This window comes from Stegodyphus dumicola, chromosome 4, assembly GCF_044657685.1.
Source record: "Stegodyphus dumicola isolate Sdum_Otavi_A_Nest chromosome 4, ASM4465768v1".
Taxonomy (NCBI): Eukaryota; Metazoa; Arthropoda; class Arachnida; order Araneae; family Eresidae; genus Stegodyphus; species Stegodyphus dumicola.
The window spans coordinates 44,736,068-44,753,088 of NC_140771.1; the positions used below are offsets into that span (position 1 = coordinate 44,736,068).

General features: G+C 32.1%; 1 protein-coding gene across 1 annotated transcript in view; it reads right to left on the bottom strand.

Annotated features, from left to right (window-relative positions):
- Positions 1-17,021, bottom strand: part of LOC118193812 (uncharacterized) — a 145,289-nt gene that overhangs the window by 71,471 nt on the left and 56,797 nt on the right. The window contains exons 7-8 of the mRNA XM_085814785.1: positions 16,560-16,665; positions 11,169-12,266 (exon numbers count right to left, since the gene is read on the bottom strand). Coding sequence (XP_085670911.1) covers positions 11,169-12,266; positions 16,560-16,665 — 1,204 coding nt within the window. The remainder of the gene's footprint in view (positions 1-11,168; positions 12,267-16,559; positions 16,666-17,021) is intronic.

Below are 17,021 nucleotides of genomic sequence, written 5' to 3' on the forward strand. Positions count from 1 at the left end.
AAAATATTTGAGAAGGATTTCGATGAATTTTTTTTAAACTTCCCCATTTCAACTTCTTTAATGTACAGTAGCAAGTCATCCCATATTTCAATGGCTCTTTCAACTGCTGGGACATTTTGCAACCATCGGTAAAAGAAGAACTTCACAGGTAGCTTTTTTAAGCCAGATATACTTAAAAAATCTTCACGTCTTGCAGGAGAATCTTTAAAAATCCAATATAAGGAGGATAAGAATGATGGAATGTCCCAGCCAGTGGATGACATCCTATGCTTGAAAGCATTGTTAAGAATGTGTAAACCACATGTCCCTAATGTCAAGCATTGAACGTTATATTCCTTTGTCAAGTCCTGTTGCAATAAATCATAAAATTTCCAGTTTACTGCAGGACCATCCATCAATATTTGTAAGAGTTTTGACAAGTCTAGTTTTTCAACACATTCATAATATTTGGATAAAATAATTTCACTTGTTGCATGCCCTATAAATGCAGAAGTAAGGTACTGAATTCTGACCTTATTTTCATGATGCCAGTACCTCACATAAATATCTAGTTGCTTCTTTTGATTTGTCAGATTAAGAGTCTCATCAAATAGTAATGTAAAAAACTCAGCATTTTTACAATGCTTTAGTAACAAAGTTTTAAAATAAGGGCTAGACCAAAATAACAGATATAAGCACATTTCTTTTCACCACATGAAAACCATTTTGCAATGGAACTATCCGAGAACATTTTAGTGAATAACGGCCCAATATCATCGCACGATTTAAAAGAATAGTGGCTTTTGATGCACTTTAAGCCCACTATAGTGATCCTATAAGTTAAGTTACTTAAGTTACAGATGCAGAAATATTTTTCTGCATCTGTAACTTCAGATTTGAAAAGAAAAGAATTGGTTTTATTATTTTCTACACTTATTGATGTTGAATTAGCAGTTACATCTTTTCCTGAAGTAGATGGTTCTTCTAACTTGACACAATTCATGATACTGTTAGAAGAAACTCTGCAGTTGAGAACGGAAAGATGTTTTGCAGCTAAACGGGGCATTACATGCAAGGCATTAGTAAAATTAAGTATCGCATATATATATATATATAATAAGAAATGTATACTGAAAATATACATTTTTTACTATATATATATATATCAGTACTTTTATATATAGTACATATATATATATATATACAGTACAAATTCCGAGATCCGGACATCCAATATCTGGAATGATCTAAAATCCGGACCTCAAAGCCACCACCAAACAATTTTTTAGGGCTTTTTTTGGAGGGAAGGGGTATGCTTTACGCATGCGCATTAGATTTTTTCCCTCATCATAAAAAAACATGCCGGAAATCCCGATTCTTAATCTCAGTTTGGCGCTAAATAAAATATCTCATTATTGAAGAAATAATTATTTTAGCATAAATTTGTGTGATTAGTAACTTGACTCCATAGCTGCGTATCTGCTTGGCATAATCTCAAACCGAAACATTTGTTAATTTTACAGCAACTAATATTTTATATCCTTGATGCCGAAATCGCGAATCATTATTTATTGTATTTTGCTTTCATCACCGCATGTTTATCAACGGATGACAACTTGAGTGACGACTCATGCAGCGACGCCAAATTACAGAATATTATCCAATTACAGATTTAAGTTTAATGCGCTAAAATGTTGACAATTTAACAAAAACTTCTTTCCTTATGCTAAAAATAGATTTTGTTAATGATACTCATAGGACAAACGATTATATTTAGTGCTATTTGAATTAAGAATAACGGATTTGTTATTTACATGAAGCCAGAACCAGCACCAGAGCTCGCATGGCCGCACCAGGCGGCAGAAATTAGGGAAGTTAAACAGAAGTTTTTCACTGCGATGATAATGCCCCAATCATCAATCAATTAACGGAGGGCGAAATCTGTAGTATGGTTCTAAATCCAGAAAATACAGCTACCGATAGTAAAGAAAGTAACAGAGAGGTTACTGAACGAGAAAAAACTTTGATTGACAAGATATTCGGAATTCTCGACACAGCAATTACAGGACTTGAACAATGGAACTTAATAACTCAACAAGAAATTATATGTTTATAGTATTAGTCTAAAGTATTAGCAGAGAAAACAAATCAAACAACTCACATTGAAAGAAATGTTTAATAAAGTAAATATATAAATATTAAGCTCTTTTCTTTTGTAAATTTTGCTAGTCTTTAAATCCTAAATGCTTCATTATTTCATAAATCACGACTTCATATTTTCAATTTTATAATTTCTACGTGCCATCTTAGTAGATTTAAAATGATCTAATAACCGGAAAAATCTCAAATCTGGGATTGCCGAATTCCCGACCTCGGACTTTGTACTGTATAAATATATATATATAATACGGAATGTATATTTTCAGTTAAACTTCTACCCAATAACTTTAGTAATTCATGAAAGTTAATTTTGCGTCTAGTTAATTCAGGAAAATTAGTTTCAATTAGTTGTTTTCAGTTTTAAAAATATTAAAATTTTTTTAATTAGTTAGTTGTTTTCAACTAATAATTGTATCGCCATTAGCAAAAATAATGCATTACTATATACTTAATTGTCTATTGAAGCTTCAAAACGTATTTCCGAACTTCACTCTTTCTCGGTTAGCGTTACCGAATTTGCCCTTGGCGACCTAAAATCGAAATGGAGCCATCAGATTTCCCGCGAAATCGATAACAGACCCTCTGCAGAAATAAACTAATAATCCCGATATCCCATACATATAGTATGTGCAAAAGAGAATAAACTCCGTAGAAGGTGATAAAAAATTAATTTATGGCTTAATTGAAACAAACACAGAAATTAAGCTAAGCAAAACCGTGTAAAAACAAATTGAAAAAAACGAAACTTAATTTTCATGTGAATTTTCAGCACTGACTCTCCCATTATAGAAATTTCAATTTATTTCAGACAAAAACCACATTTAGCTTTATAAGGATTGTCATTCATCAATATCCAGTCTTTGTAGTCAGCTTGATGAAGCCACAGTTTATTGAAAATGCACTTTTCAGGCATCTCGTTCCTATTGGCGTCAGAAGGGTTGTGGCTTTCCAAGTTGGGATTGCTCTAATTTTGGCAAATATTTTCAGAATCCCCCCCCCTTTTTTTTCTCGAGCACCTTCATCATCACTTTCGCCTCTTAAAGAACTTCCGGCTTCACGCTTTCGTCACAATCTGCCTAAATTTATGGATAACACCTGTTTCGAAAGATTGGGTGAATAGCCAATCAGACACCGATACTTTCATTCGGGTAGCTAATTGTTTTTTTTTTTTTTATCGTTTGCAACGCAAATCCGCCAACAGATAGGTTAAGAGCCGTGCAATTTTAATTCCATATTCATGAGAAATCGCAATTCACACATAGAATGGCAATCATTAGAAATGATAAGAAATGTCAAATGAGCAAAATTAAGGACCGTCTATTCATTTCGGCCAAAATTAAGGACTTATAAAAATTAAAATGTATTTACAATTTATACCTCAGAGTTCCAAACGCACACCAATGTTGTTATAATAGATTTCATGCTAAGTTTTTTTTTTTTTTTTTTTTTTAAATTTAACTATTAATTTCTGCAGACATTTGCGTGATTACTTTAAATAACAAAAAATATTTCTAGCACGCTTTGATACGGAATAATCTTTTGAATGCTAGTCAGCTTTAGTAAATTTTCCAGTCTAGTTCAGACATCATGACTATTATTGATGTCATTTATAAAAAATACAATTGGTATGCTTTATAATTATTTAATTTATGATATTATTATTATATTCCTTGCTGTAATATTGTAATAAATGAAAGATGTTTGTCCCCCCCACATGTATCCACCCCACGTGTAGTCTTTTCTTAGAAAATAAGGGAAGGTCATACGTGATTTTTTCTAGTACTTTATGTACCTTTCAAGATCAAGGTTAGGAAGTGGTCGCCCAGAGGAATTTTTCCCATGTCATTGGGATTTTTGTGTTTTCGGGGAAGGCATGTGCAACGGGATTGTAGCTACCCCGCACGTGTACTAACGTTTCATTTCTAGGGAGACGTTCATTGAGATTAGTGTGTCCGAGAGATAACAGTAACGACTGCGGGTTCTTCTCGCTAGTGTTGAAACTGATAGCAAAATTGAAGATTCCGATTCTGAGTGCGATAATATTTCTGAAAGTGCTCACGAAACTAATTCTGACCAGTATTATGATGATTCACATCATCTTCTTCGACATCAGATGATTTTTATGTTTGAATAGATGGAACAATTTGAAGTAAAAAATTACCCTTGAAAAACGTTCGGACACGGCCGCACAATATAGTGTCAAGAAAAGCTTTAGAAATTTAAAAAATCCAACTGAGTGTTTATTGCAAATCTTTGATGAATAAATAATGGAAGATTTGATGAAATCAACAAACATTTACATTTCATCAATAAGAAACAAATTCTCTAGACAACGTGATGCACAAGAGACAAATGTAGCTGAATTGAAGGCGTTGTTTTCCCTATTATATTATGCTAAAAATATGTACTTGTTTGTAAAAATATGTTGTCACACTATGTGAGGATTGTTCAATGTGAGGAGATTATTTGAATTATAAACTCAGGTGGGAGGGGGGGGTGGTGGAAAAACTATGTGTTATTTATATTTTTTAATATTCTTAATTAGAATCTATTCTTTGATATGATTAATTTTAATGACATTATATTGAGTTTTAAGGAAAAAAGCTAGTAAGAATGCAGCCTTTTCATATTCCTCTAGTACTTTATCAAACCACTCTTTATAATAAACACTTATGTTAAAAAATATGTATATATGAAAACGGATTTTTCTAATATAAAAGAATCACATATGTATTTTATATAAGTTAGTAATTTTGCATAAATTTCGATTTTTATGGCTTACTTTAGGTAACCAGTATGGAAATGTTTGCATAACTTAAAGTAAGATTATCTCAAATTAAAACTGGAGAAAAGGTTTAACAGAATTCACAAACCTATTAGTCATTTATACATTCATTGAAAACAAAGAAAATGCATTTATTTATACGTTGGGGGGGGGGTGAACTCCGAAAAACAAACACTGGAGTGAAATTTGTCCTGCGCGTGTACTAACGTAGCGCAGTGATGCGCGTGTTCTGAAGGGTTAACTTTCATTACTAAACCTTCACATTGCCATATAACACTAATACCTAAAGCTGTACACATGATTTGGTGATATTTTATAGCTGACTTTTTGCAACAGAACTGGAAGTAAATGATGGTTCTAATCCGGGAGGAAGATGGTTCCATTTCAGCCACCTTGTACTTAATGAAAATGATATTTTTTTACACATTTCACAATACAGTATTCTAAAGAAGTCTCTTCCGTTCAAATGCCAAGAATCATTTGACAAAGTGTGATTAAACATGGTAATGTGAACTGCTTGCACTGATGATATTTGTAGTGGCGGAAAACTTTCTTTAAAACACCATGAATGTTTGAGGGATTTGCCTACAGTAAAAGAAACTGCAGTATTTTCTCACAAAATCACTGAAGGAACAATGTTTCCTATATTCTTCGAGCAATCGCCAAGAAATCCCCACCAGAACAAAACAAACCTGCTTGTAAAAAAGTTGATTCTTTTCTGGGATACATATGTAGCCAAAATGTAAAATATTGTTGCGTGTGTACGGGTTCGTAATGAAATGAATGCACACGTCCGTTGAAAAATGAACAAAATTTATTATTAACACAACAAAAATGCTTAAATTTCCTCCGATGTTCATGCAGTATTACAATATCTCACAGTAGTTATCTTTTAAGTACTCAAGCGTTCAAGAGAACTTAATTCAAAACAGCTAAAGAAAGCTAATCTGCGAATTCGCTAGAGTCAAAAGAGATGTTTTCTAAACAAACTCTTAAAACAACAACAAACTAACTAAAATCATTACGAACTGAGAGGTATTCCTCTTTTTATAAGATTTTAAATCGCACTCGAGAATTTTCTGTAAATTTCTCGAAATCAAAAAGAGATATTTATTTATTAAATGTTAAATGCACGTGCTCTTGTATTTTTAATTTTCCGGCTTAGCTTTCCACGTGCTGCACTGCATGGGGAATAAACAATTTAATGAGTCTACTAACATTAGCTATTTAAATACCAAATCCGTAACACTGCCCCCTTATCAAGGACTTCACGTCCCGGGCAGTACAATCCCTGGACAGGAAGCCAAACTTACAACTAAGGCATAAATGCAATAATAAAAATTACATTACAATAACAACCAACATGAACAATAAATGCAATAAATAAAACAAATAAAATACACATTTAGAAACAAATAGGACCATGGTCTTACATTATGTACAATTATTTATACCACGTACTATGGCATAGTAATGAGCTAACCTGTCGTAATGAACGACTTTAGGTTTACAGTTTGAAGACTTACGGATCCGAACCACAACATCATTCAGCCTGTTTAGGACTGTGTACGAACTATCCCTAGGTGACTGTAATTTTGGACAGAATCCCTTCCGTTGAGTCGGATTCCGCAATCACACCTTGTCTCCTTCGTGGAGTTGATGTTCAGTAGCTCTTGTGTTGTATCTGGTCTTCATCTTCTCCGTCGCCAAATTGACTCTCATGGAGAATGGTGCATCACTTCAAACCGGGCCTGGACATCTTGGATGTATTCCTCAGGCGATGAAGGCGCATCCATGAGGCGACCAAACAGGCGGTCACAAGGTAGGCAAAGGTCTCGACCAAAGAGCATCTGAGTTGGAGAATAGCAGGTAGTCTGGCGTTTCTCTCCGACCCTAGTATGATTTCGGCAGCTTTATGAGTACGGTCTTTCACATGAGACGTCGGCGTTTCCAGGCGATGATCCCTTTTAAAGATGGATCGCCATGTCTTCAGATGTTGAGAACAGCTTATTGTTTTTGAAGGTCTAAGGAAAAATTATATTTCCTTAAAAAGTCCAATCCGAGTACTCATGGATTTGTAATATCCGCCACATATGCCATGTGATGGTAGGCGGCACTTGCAAACATGATGTTCACGTTTAACTTCCCAGCTATGTCGATCTTATCACCAGATGTAGTCTGAAGGGTAACACAGGATGGTGTCCAAATAAGTTTATCTTTAAACTGTTGAGCTAAATCTCTCCGAATGATGGTAACATTAGCTCCTGTGTCAATGATCATATTGTAAGGAACTCCATCGATATGCCCATTGATGGACATTCTGTTACTGTTGCCACTCACTGTAGAAATCTTGAGCACTTTAAAACAAGGTTTTTCATTCTCTGGCGACCTCCGTTCCTCAATATGGTCATTCATTTGTTTCCTCCATCGTTGCTGGGAAATGGTCTCAATTTCCGTGCTCCGGGGTGTTCTGCAGTTCCTTCGCATGTGGCCTTTACATCCACAGTTCCAGCACTTTTGTTTCTTGTCACTCCTTTTTCGTCCGATGGCATTTAATTGTCTGTTCAACTCGTTTGTCATATTTTCCATGCTTTGGGGTGTTCTGCAGTTCCAGCACATTAGAGCTGGTTTCTTTTCACTTCTGTTCTGTCTCAAGCCACTGACTTGTCTGGTAAAATCATCTGTTTTATTTTCTGTACCCCGAGGTGTTATGCGCTTCCATTGTAGGTGACCTTCAGAACGACATCTCAATACTTTAGAGCCACTTTGTTCTCACTGCTACTCCGTATCAAAGCGTCGACTTGCCTGGATAAATCATCTAAAAGAGCCATCAATTGATCCACTGGCTCGTGACTCGCACAGCTCTGACTGGGTAGCGATCTCTACGAGTTGCTTGCAGGCCTGCCTTGACATTTATGGCATACAACAGAGAGCTTTTTATGTCCTCCACATCTGCCATTTGCAGAGCTTTCTGTATTTCAGTATTCCGGATGCCGTCAATGAAGTATTGCAGAGACAGGATTTCCCTTATGCAGTATTATAATATCTCACAGTGGTTATCTTTTAACTACTCAAACGTTCAAGAGAACTTAATTCAAAACAGCTAGAGAAAGCTAATCCGCGAATTCGGTACAGTCAACAAGAGCAGTTTTCTAAACAAACTCTTAAAACAACAACTAACGAATTGAGAGGTTTCCATGCCGCTTATATAAACTTTTTAAACGCGCTAGAATTTTCTCGAAATCAAAAAGAGATATTTATTTATTAAATATTAAATACACGTGCTCTTGTACTTTTAATTTTCCGACTTAGCTTTCCTTTAATATTTGTCACGCGCTGCACTGCATGGAGAAGAAACAATTTAATTTATGAGTCTACTAACATTAGCTATTTAAATACCAAATCCATAACACTATATATGTAGTAATATGTACATATATAAAAAATATACATATATATTTTTAAAAACGTAAAGTCATTTTCCTCCCATAAAATTTGACAAACTGTGCTAAGGTGGTTGTGCTAATACATAACTACTCATTTTCCTTAGCAAAGACTAAAAGTTTAAAACTGCCAGATCTGGTGATCTATTGGAAGCTATTATATTGTCTATTGGAAGGACACCATTTGATGTACATGACCACTAAACCAAAAAATGTGAGTAGGTTCTCTGATTTCATTAAAACCCTTAAACTCAGCTAAACAGAGCTCTATTATAAGCTGATGCTATGATCAAAATGTTTTCCATTCAGGGAAAGATGAAGTAGTGAATTGTATAAGTCTCTGTTTTTGCAAATGATTCTTCTTTAGAGGAATGAAAAGTTTTGAGTACGAAAATACAAGTTAACATTTAATTAAATATTTCAATTTAATGCCAACTAACCAATTTAATTTAATATTGTCATTATTATAAACTCAATGCTAATCAACTTCATGACCAACAGAAAATTAAGAATTAATGAAAATCATAATGCACAATGATAATGGTGTGTTACTCCCCCCCCCTTGAAGCATGGAGGTAAGAAAGGAAGGTGTGACGAAACCTGCATTAGAAGTGAAGCATCGCTCCGAAGCTTCAGTCACCAGATGGGGTGTTTTTTGTTTACATTCAGAAGCTCACTTGACAGCACTCTGATAGTATTTCGACACACGACAGTTCCATACAAATAAAAAAAGGGACACTTCTGCATAAAAGAAAAATTCCTAGTGTAATGGATAATAGCAATTTGTATAGTTTAGTGACATTTACGCAAAAATCACATCTTGGTTATTTTTCGATAACTAACAACAGCGATTTTGATTATGAATTTGTTTTATAAAATTCTAAGCTGTTGAGCTACAAAAATATAGATTTCAGTAAAAATGTTACGCCTAAAGAAGGAAAAATACCTCACCGTACCTTTAAAATTGTATACATCTTTCGATACCCTTGATACAGTATTCGCTACTTTTATTTTATGTTTCAAACGCCAAAATGTTTTAAATAAAATACATTTTTTTTTACATCCACATATTATTGTAACATGTACTTTTTTAAAATTAGTGTAAATTACTTTACTCGAAAAATATAGTGAATACACAGAAATTAAAGATTTCCACATGCCGAAAATGAAAAATGGTATTTATGCATGTGCTTGCAAAAAGCAATATATCTGCATTTAACAAAATACATAAATATTTATTAAATTATTTATAAATGTATTTGAAATGAAGAATTTATTCATTCATACACAACTGTGAAAAAATCTAATTATTAAATGTATCTAAATTTATAATGATTATAAATATTATCTAAATATATAATAACCTTAACATTGAATTGTAAACTTAAATTGACATCCTGTTGACAAATACGTTATAAAACTAGTTAAGCAAGAATTGTTCGTACTGGAAAGCAATCTGTTAAAAGGTATTGTAAAGCAATTTCTATGAGATGTGTACTTAAGAAAGTAATAAAGAAGAGTTTTGCAATATGTATTGCTGAAATTAAAGGTAAAAAAATCTGATAAGTATAATTAAAAGAATTACTCCCCTTACATTTTATAATAACTCAGTTACAAGTTTTAAATAATACTTAAAAAATAATCCTTATTTTATTCTCTTTTAGAAATATTCAGAGAAAGTTAAGTACTATTTAAAGCATTTCACTATTAAAATAAAAGGAGCTCTAATTTGAAATGGACCGAATAGAGCTTTAATTATAAATTGACTTATATTTTTCGACTTAAAAGATGCCTCAGAAGCTAAACAATCATGTCATATTTGAGAACGTATTTTAGGAAGAAGCTCTATAAACAGAAAAGAAATAATGCATAATTTAAATATTAATAATACAATAAACTTTGATCTTAATTTTTGTAATCTTTAACCGAATAAAATCGAATTACCTTAAAATTTCTTTCTAATGTAATTAACGAAAACTTCTGGAAATATTTCATTCAAATTAAACCATTCTGAGCAAACTGTTCTGTGAAAAGTATAGCATTTAATTCCATTCAGAATGAAATGTTGTTTAAAAATGTATTCTTTTCATATACTTAGGACTCTGAAGTATTGTAGAAAAAGAAAATATATACATTTATATGCATATTTACGCCATAATTACAAAATATTTACATCCGATCGTGTCAAAACCCATTGAACTTAATGGTAAATTACCTAATGTTTTGGTCACAAATGAAGGGATCGAAAGGGCTTCAAAGCAGGGTATGGGGAAACCGGTTTAGAGCCACTCCATCTAATTTCCTACCTCCATGCTTTGAAGCTCTCCTGACCTGAAGCAAAGGTATAGTTTTATAACGCATAAATGTACACTGAATTTTATTTTGTATGATTTTTCAAAAATGCTCTGTTTATACCTTTTTTTTCTTTTTTTGTAGTGAGGGGGGGGGAAGTTATTAAAGTAACCACTGAAGAACGAATAAATGTGTTTAGTTATTTTTATCAGTTCAATAAAAATGAAGTTAAAAAAAATTCTGCTTTTTATTTGTTCTATAAATTAAAATACGTGAAACCTTTTTTTTGGGGTAGCTGAATTGAATTGTTCGGTTGAGTTCCTTCTTTTTTTTTGTCTTTTATTATGCAAAGCTATTTTGTGACACATATACAAAGAATAAATAATTTTTTAAAAGAGAAATATGAACGCCAAAAATATTATTCCAATTTAAAAAGAACTTTACTTGTATAACTAAGAAAATGATCTCAGCAAACAAGATATCATAATTTCAATTTGTAAAATACTAACCTCTGGTCTCCGCTTCTTTTTCAATTTCATGGGACTGGTTGGAAGACTCGTCGGGCTTAAAAAGACATCATCATCATTACTGTCCTCACCAGCACGCACTTTCCCACCATTCACAGGCTTTATATCATTGCTGATTGTTGCAGAGGATGTTACAACTGAAGCAAACTGCATCATCTCTAGCTCGCTAACAGTAATCTCAGGAAAGGTTTGACCAACACTCAGATCATTGTTGGATCCATCAAAAAAGACATTCCTCTCCAAGCACTGAGTGTCTAGTTCTGGAATATCTCGCATTCCCATAATCATTGGCTGCGCTTCTGGTATATCTTCTGCAGACAAAACAGGTAAAGCAGAATCTTCAGGGGTTAGGGCAGTAAGATTATGCTGGTGCAGTTCTGTTGCAGCATCCTCCATAGCACTGCTGAGTGATGACGGGACCAAAGATGAAAATTTTGGAAGATCATTCACAGAGACAGATGTTAGAGAATCAGAGATGTCAGAAAGTGTAGGGGTATCAATATTTAAAGGCTCCCCAGGGTCAGAACCCGTTCGACATGTGCGTTTGGCAACAACTCTGTTCCGCAATAAATCTGCCAGGGCACTGTTTGTGAAAGTTGTGCAAGGACGCTTAGGAAGAATAAAATGATCAGAATCAGAATGTCGTCGATGCTTCTCAACAGGTGGATGAGGTACACGAAATTGTTCCTTAAGATCTAATTTTTTTAGTATATCACATGTCTGCTCATCATAATTGTTACTTGTAAGAGTATCGAGATCAGAGGGTTGACTAGTGGTTGGAAAATTATTAAAAACTGAACTTTCCTGAGAAACTGGACTAAGAATTGGTGAAGCTTGTGAGATATAATTAGAGTTTTGCTGCTGATTTTGTTGCAACTGACTTGATTGAAAACTAAATGCTTGACCTTGAGTTTGACTACTATCAAGAGCAGTGTTCTGAACAGTAGTTTGTGGCAAGAAATTCCGTTTTTGGTTAATCTTCTCTTCAATTAGTGCCCTAACATTTGTACTTGCAGTTTGTAATGGAGGATGATGGGAAGAACCATTTCCCTTCTTTTCTCCCTTTTTTGCTTCATTTTCCTTAAAAATTAAGATAAAACACAACTTGAGATCATATTGAAACATTTAAGAGAATCTGAATACAATATATTTCTTTTTCTAATAATAATAATAATAATAATAATAATAATAACAACAACAATGATCAAGGAAATTTTTTTGGGAGAAATGAATTGCAGTTTCATATAAATACGTATACTGAATTTATACAATGCAAAAAATGAAATTACCATAATGATAAACTTGAAATAAGCAGGTTAATTATATTTGCCCAATACTGAATATTTTCATCCAAATAATAAATACACACTCACAGTTTAGACATATATTTTTAAATGTAATAATTACAAATATTAGTTGATACAGCATTTGACTCAAGGAACGTGTTTTCACAAAATCTTAATTTATTTTTACATTTCTGTAAAACATGGCAAAAATCATCCTAAGTGATATACTAATACAAGATTCATTTGAAATTCTGAACTCAACTTTTAATATTATTTAAATTTCTTTTTTCTCATTTAACATAAAAAAAAAATTCATAATTGAAGTTTTATGAGATATGTCCAAAACTTAATAGTTTACCATTAAACTATTTTTTTTGGAGGGGGGGGACCTGAACTGAAATATTTAATTGATTTCTTTTTCAAAATCATGCAAGGATATTTTGTCACACATAAATAAAGAATAAATAAATTTTAAAAAATGCATTTTACTTTAGAGAACACACAGCACAACATAGATATTAACACCCCAAATCTTCAAAATGTTCAATTAACGATCAATTTAGTTCACTGTTTTTGGCATTATTCATTTTTTTTCTTTCAGAATTCATGTAAAATGTGAACAAGCACAATAATGTTGAATTCAAGCAAAATTCAACGTTACACTTATGATCCTGACTTTTACAGAAATGCTATACATTTCATGTACAGTTCACACAAATCCTGTTCTTAAAAGAGAAATGCGTTCTGTAATCATTTTTGCTCTTCGAAGAAAATTCTTGTGCAATATACGCGGGGATGAAATGGCTAAATGACCCGTCGGATTTGTCTATTCCTAATGATATTAAGATTCTAAAAAGCTGCTGGTATTTTGAGTGAGCAATTCTTAATCTTATTTCCTTAATAATTTCAGTAATGATAATAATTCCAGAATACTTTATGAAATAATATAACACATATTCCAATATATAAGATGAATCTTAAAATTGTGAATTTTTAATAACCTTTATTACCAGAGAATACTAATAACTATAGATTCTCACTCATATAACAAGATTAGAATCGTTATTTCAGTTTTTCATACATCTGAATACTGAAAACCAGAAAAATAACAGATGAGTAAATAAAGGAAAGAGAAATATGCCAAGAGAAAGACTTTGAATCAAAAGTAGAAAAGGCCTTAATAATCCAGCTCTCGTTATTTAAATGGCACAAACAGCATTTTCATTAGTGAGCTGCGGAAAAGAAGGAATCCTACTCCTAGCAAACTGCGAGCTCTTTGCAAACCACTGCCAAATAGGCGGCAATTCTAACCAGAAATATTAATAGTCTGCCTGTTGTAAGAAGAGCTCTGAAGAAAGTTGCTGCCTTGATAGTCCATTAAAGGTATTTTGATATAATCCAAATGTCTCCTGATGCTGCTTAAATAATGGAAACCATGATAATAAACAACACAGCAAATTAAAAAAAAAAAAAAAAAGAAGAAGAAGAAGAAGAAGTTTTTCACTGCAGATTTGCGAAAATTCTCCAAACAGAAAAAAACTTATCACAATTTCACTGCAAATTATATCTATTTTGTAGTAATACCATTATTACAGTTTCTATTTTATCATAGGCTTTTCCTAGATTATTAGCCATTAAAATTTCTGAAATTTTGTAAGAAAAAATAATTTAGATCTAAAAAAAAGGAGGGCGGTAAAATGTGCTGAAAAGTAATTAAAAAATTTTGTTTTATGACAAAATTATGTTTTTGATGTTTTGTTAAAATTTCAGTATGAAGATATTCAAAAACTGTGAAAATGAATGACAAAAGCACTTTAAAACATAATAAATGAAAATTAAGATTTCAAAATTATTTAAAAAGCTTAATATACTGTTATTATTTTACATTATCATAACAACGTTATATTAAGAAATCATCATGGAATTTACAAATCACCAAATCAACATTTTTGTAGTCAAATTGACCTTAAAACTGCCAAAATCATTATAAACTGCCTAACTTAGCAATGTACAAAAAAAGAATTCATATACCAATAAAAAGAGTGAACTTAAATGGTAACCTGAACTTTTGTCAAGAGTATGCACTTTAAATACAAATCTGATGACAAACTGCTAAATTTGAACAATTTTTAGCACCTTTGCAAAAACTTTCAAAATCTGCCAAAAATTAATTTAGCACAGTTTAAAAATTATGAAAAATTCATGAACTGTGGCATATGCTTTAATGGGAGGATTATGAATCTTTCTGAAAGCTGTCATATATATATAAATTGGTTTCAACAGTCAACCCTTCAACACTTGCTCCCTTTTTATCTTTTTTTTTTTAAAATATTTATTTGACTAATCATTACTTTTCCAAAGGAATGCTCTAAAATTGGCCCCAGTTTTTTCTAGTACACTAGAGCTTGAATTTTCTGCATAACTATGTGGTTCTCTCCAAATTTATATAACTCTAATTTCAGTAGATTTTTTCAGAATATCCTCCCACTCTTTCAAATGCTCTATTTATGTCTTTGAAGAATTTCTGAATTCATTGATAGGGAGTGGAAAATATTTTATTTGATGATAGAGGGGCAATCTTTATGAAATTCTGCCTTCAACTTTCTTGAAGGTCAGATTTTCAATCACATGTAGGCCGAGGTGCAGCCATAAGGCTAAGGTCAAGTTTAAGAAATTGCTCTTTTTCATTGCAGATTTATGGTACTTTTATTGATAACATCTATTTCAGAAGACTGGGTGAACAATCAATCAAAAATTTCAAAACTCTTGTTTGGGGATGGCTGATTGTTTCTCATAGTTTACAAAATGAAGCTGTGATGACTTCATTGATATTCATCCAAAATGCCAATTTGCACTCACAATGACAATCGGAGAAAAAGAGATGGAAATGTCAGATGAGAAAAATTATACACTGTTTGCAAGTTTTTCCAAAAATTGAAGACTTTTAAGGACTACAAATCGCTTAAAAAAAAAACTCAGGACTCTTAAGGACCATACAAACCATATCTTTGTTGTCAAGAAAATGTGAGTGGAGACAACCGAAAAGTATTTCTCAACAATAATTTCATAGTAGTAAAAGATCTACAAATAAAAATAAAGCAAAATTTCAGTTTTGTAATGGAAGAGAGTATTTCTGAAGAAGTAACATTCGATCTTACATATGAAAGTGGAAAGTATATAACACTTGAACATATTTAAAGCATTGCATCATAATAAAATATATCCGACTTAAAATGGAAACTAACAGTTTGACAACAAGACAATGCATACTCAATAATTATATCAAAATGCGTATCATAACAGTAACATTAGAATGTTGCTGTTTTAGTGTCAAATGAAAACAGGTTAAATAACTTTTTTGCATTTACATATAATCTGATACAGCCAAATAATATAACAATTACTGCATCATCAGATCTTTCAAATAACATTTAAGATCAACAATCTTTTATTTTAACCCTCTTAGAGCTCAACATATAGTTCTATGGGGGAAAAAAAAAAAAAAAAAAAAAAAAAAAAAAAAAAAAAGATCTGTAGTGCCGAATAAATTAAAAAAAAATGTTAAACAAATTTATGCTATTGATAATAAAATATTACAATGTAGAACTATTAATTGAGTTTATACTTATTATATGCTACAAGGAATCCATAAAATTAACGTGCACCACAAACATAGATTTTACAGAACACATTACTAGTAATTAAAGGTTAATTTCAGAAATGAAAGCACTAAATGTTAAAGAAACCAATAAGGAAAATTAATTGATATAGGTAGAGAATATTTGATATATTATAGCTTTAAAGTTATATCAAATGTATAGAGGAATAGCTTTAAAAGTTAAACAAAGGCTCCTTCAACTGTGAAAGAGAAAATAACCATTTAGTTTAAACTTTGAAACTATAGTTCCTTAAGCTTACTCACATTATGCTGATTCCTATAGCTTATTATTGGATATTTTAGAATTTATTTCTTTGGGATGTTCTTTTGCAAGAACGAATATATTTAACAAAAGTAAGCAATTTTTCATTTAATAGGAGCTGCAACAAAATTACTAGTTTTAAATCTGATAATTGAAATAAAACAAACCTTCTTAAAGTAACCACCATGAAGTCTCATATGACCATTTAAAGCAGGAATGTTTTTAAATTTTCTTTGGCACAAACTGCACTCAACTGGCTTTGGATCTTGGCTGCTGTTGAAAGGGGGAAAAATTAGCATGAGAACAAATTTAAGAGGAAAAAAAGTTAATGCTTAGCCCCAAAATTTATATAATTATTATTAAAAAAATTAGCTTTCAAAGTTTCAGAAGATTTTAGTCTTGAGGACAACCTTAGGGAATAAGAGTATCAATGATGTTCAATAACATTTTGGAGTACATTCCCAGACACACACTTTGTTTTTATTAGGAGTGATGGCCAAAGAGGTTTCACAGCACTAATCATTCATCTCAGGATTGATACACATCAGAGTTTCTTAAATATTTTTCAGTCACGACCCCCAGGACCCCATAATATTAAAAAAAATTTTGTGGGACCGAATAAGCATTGC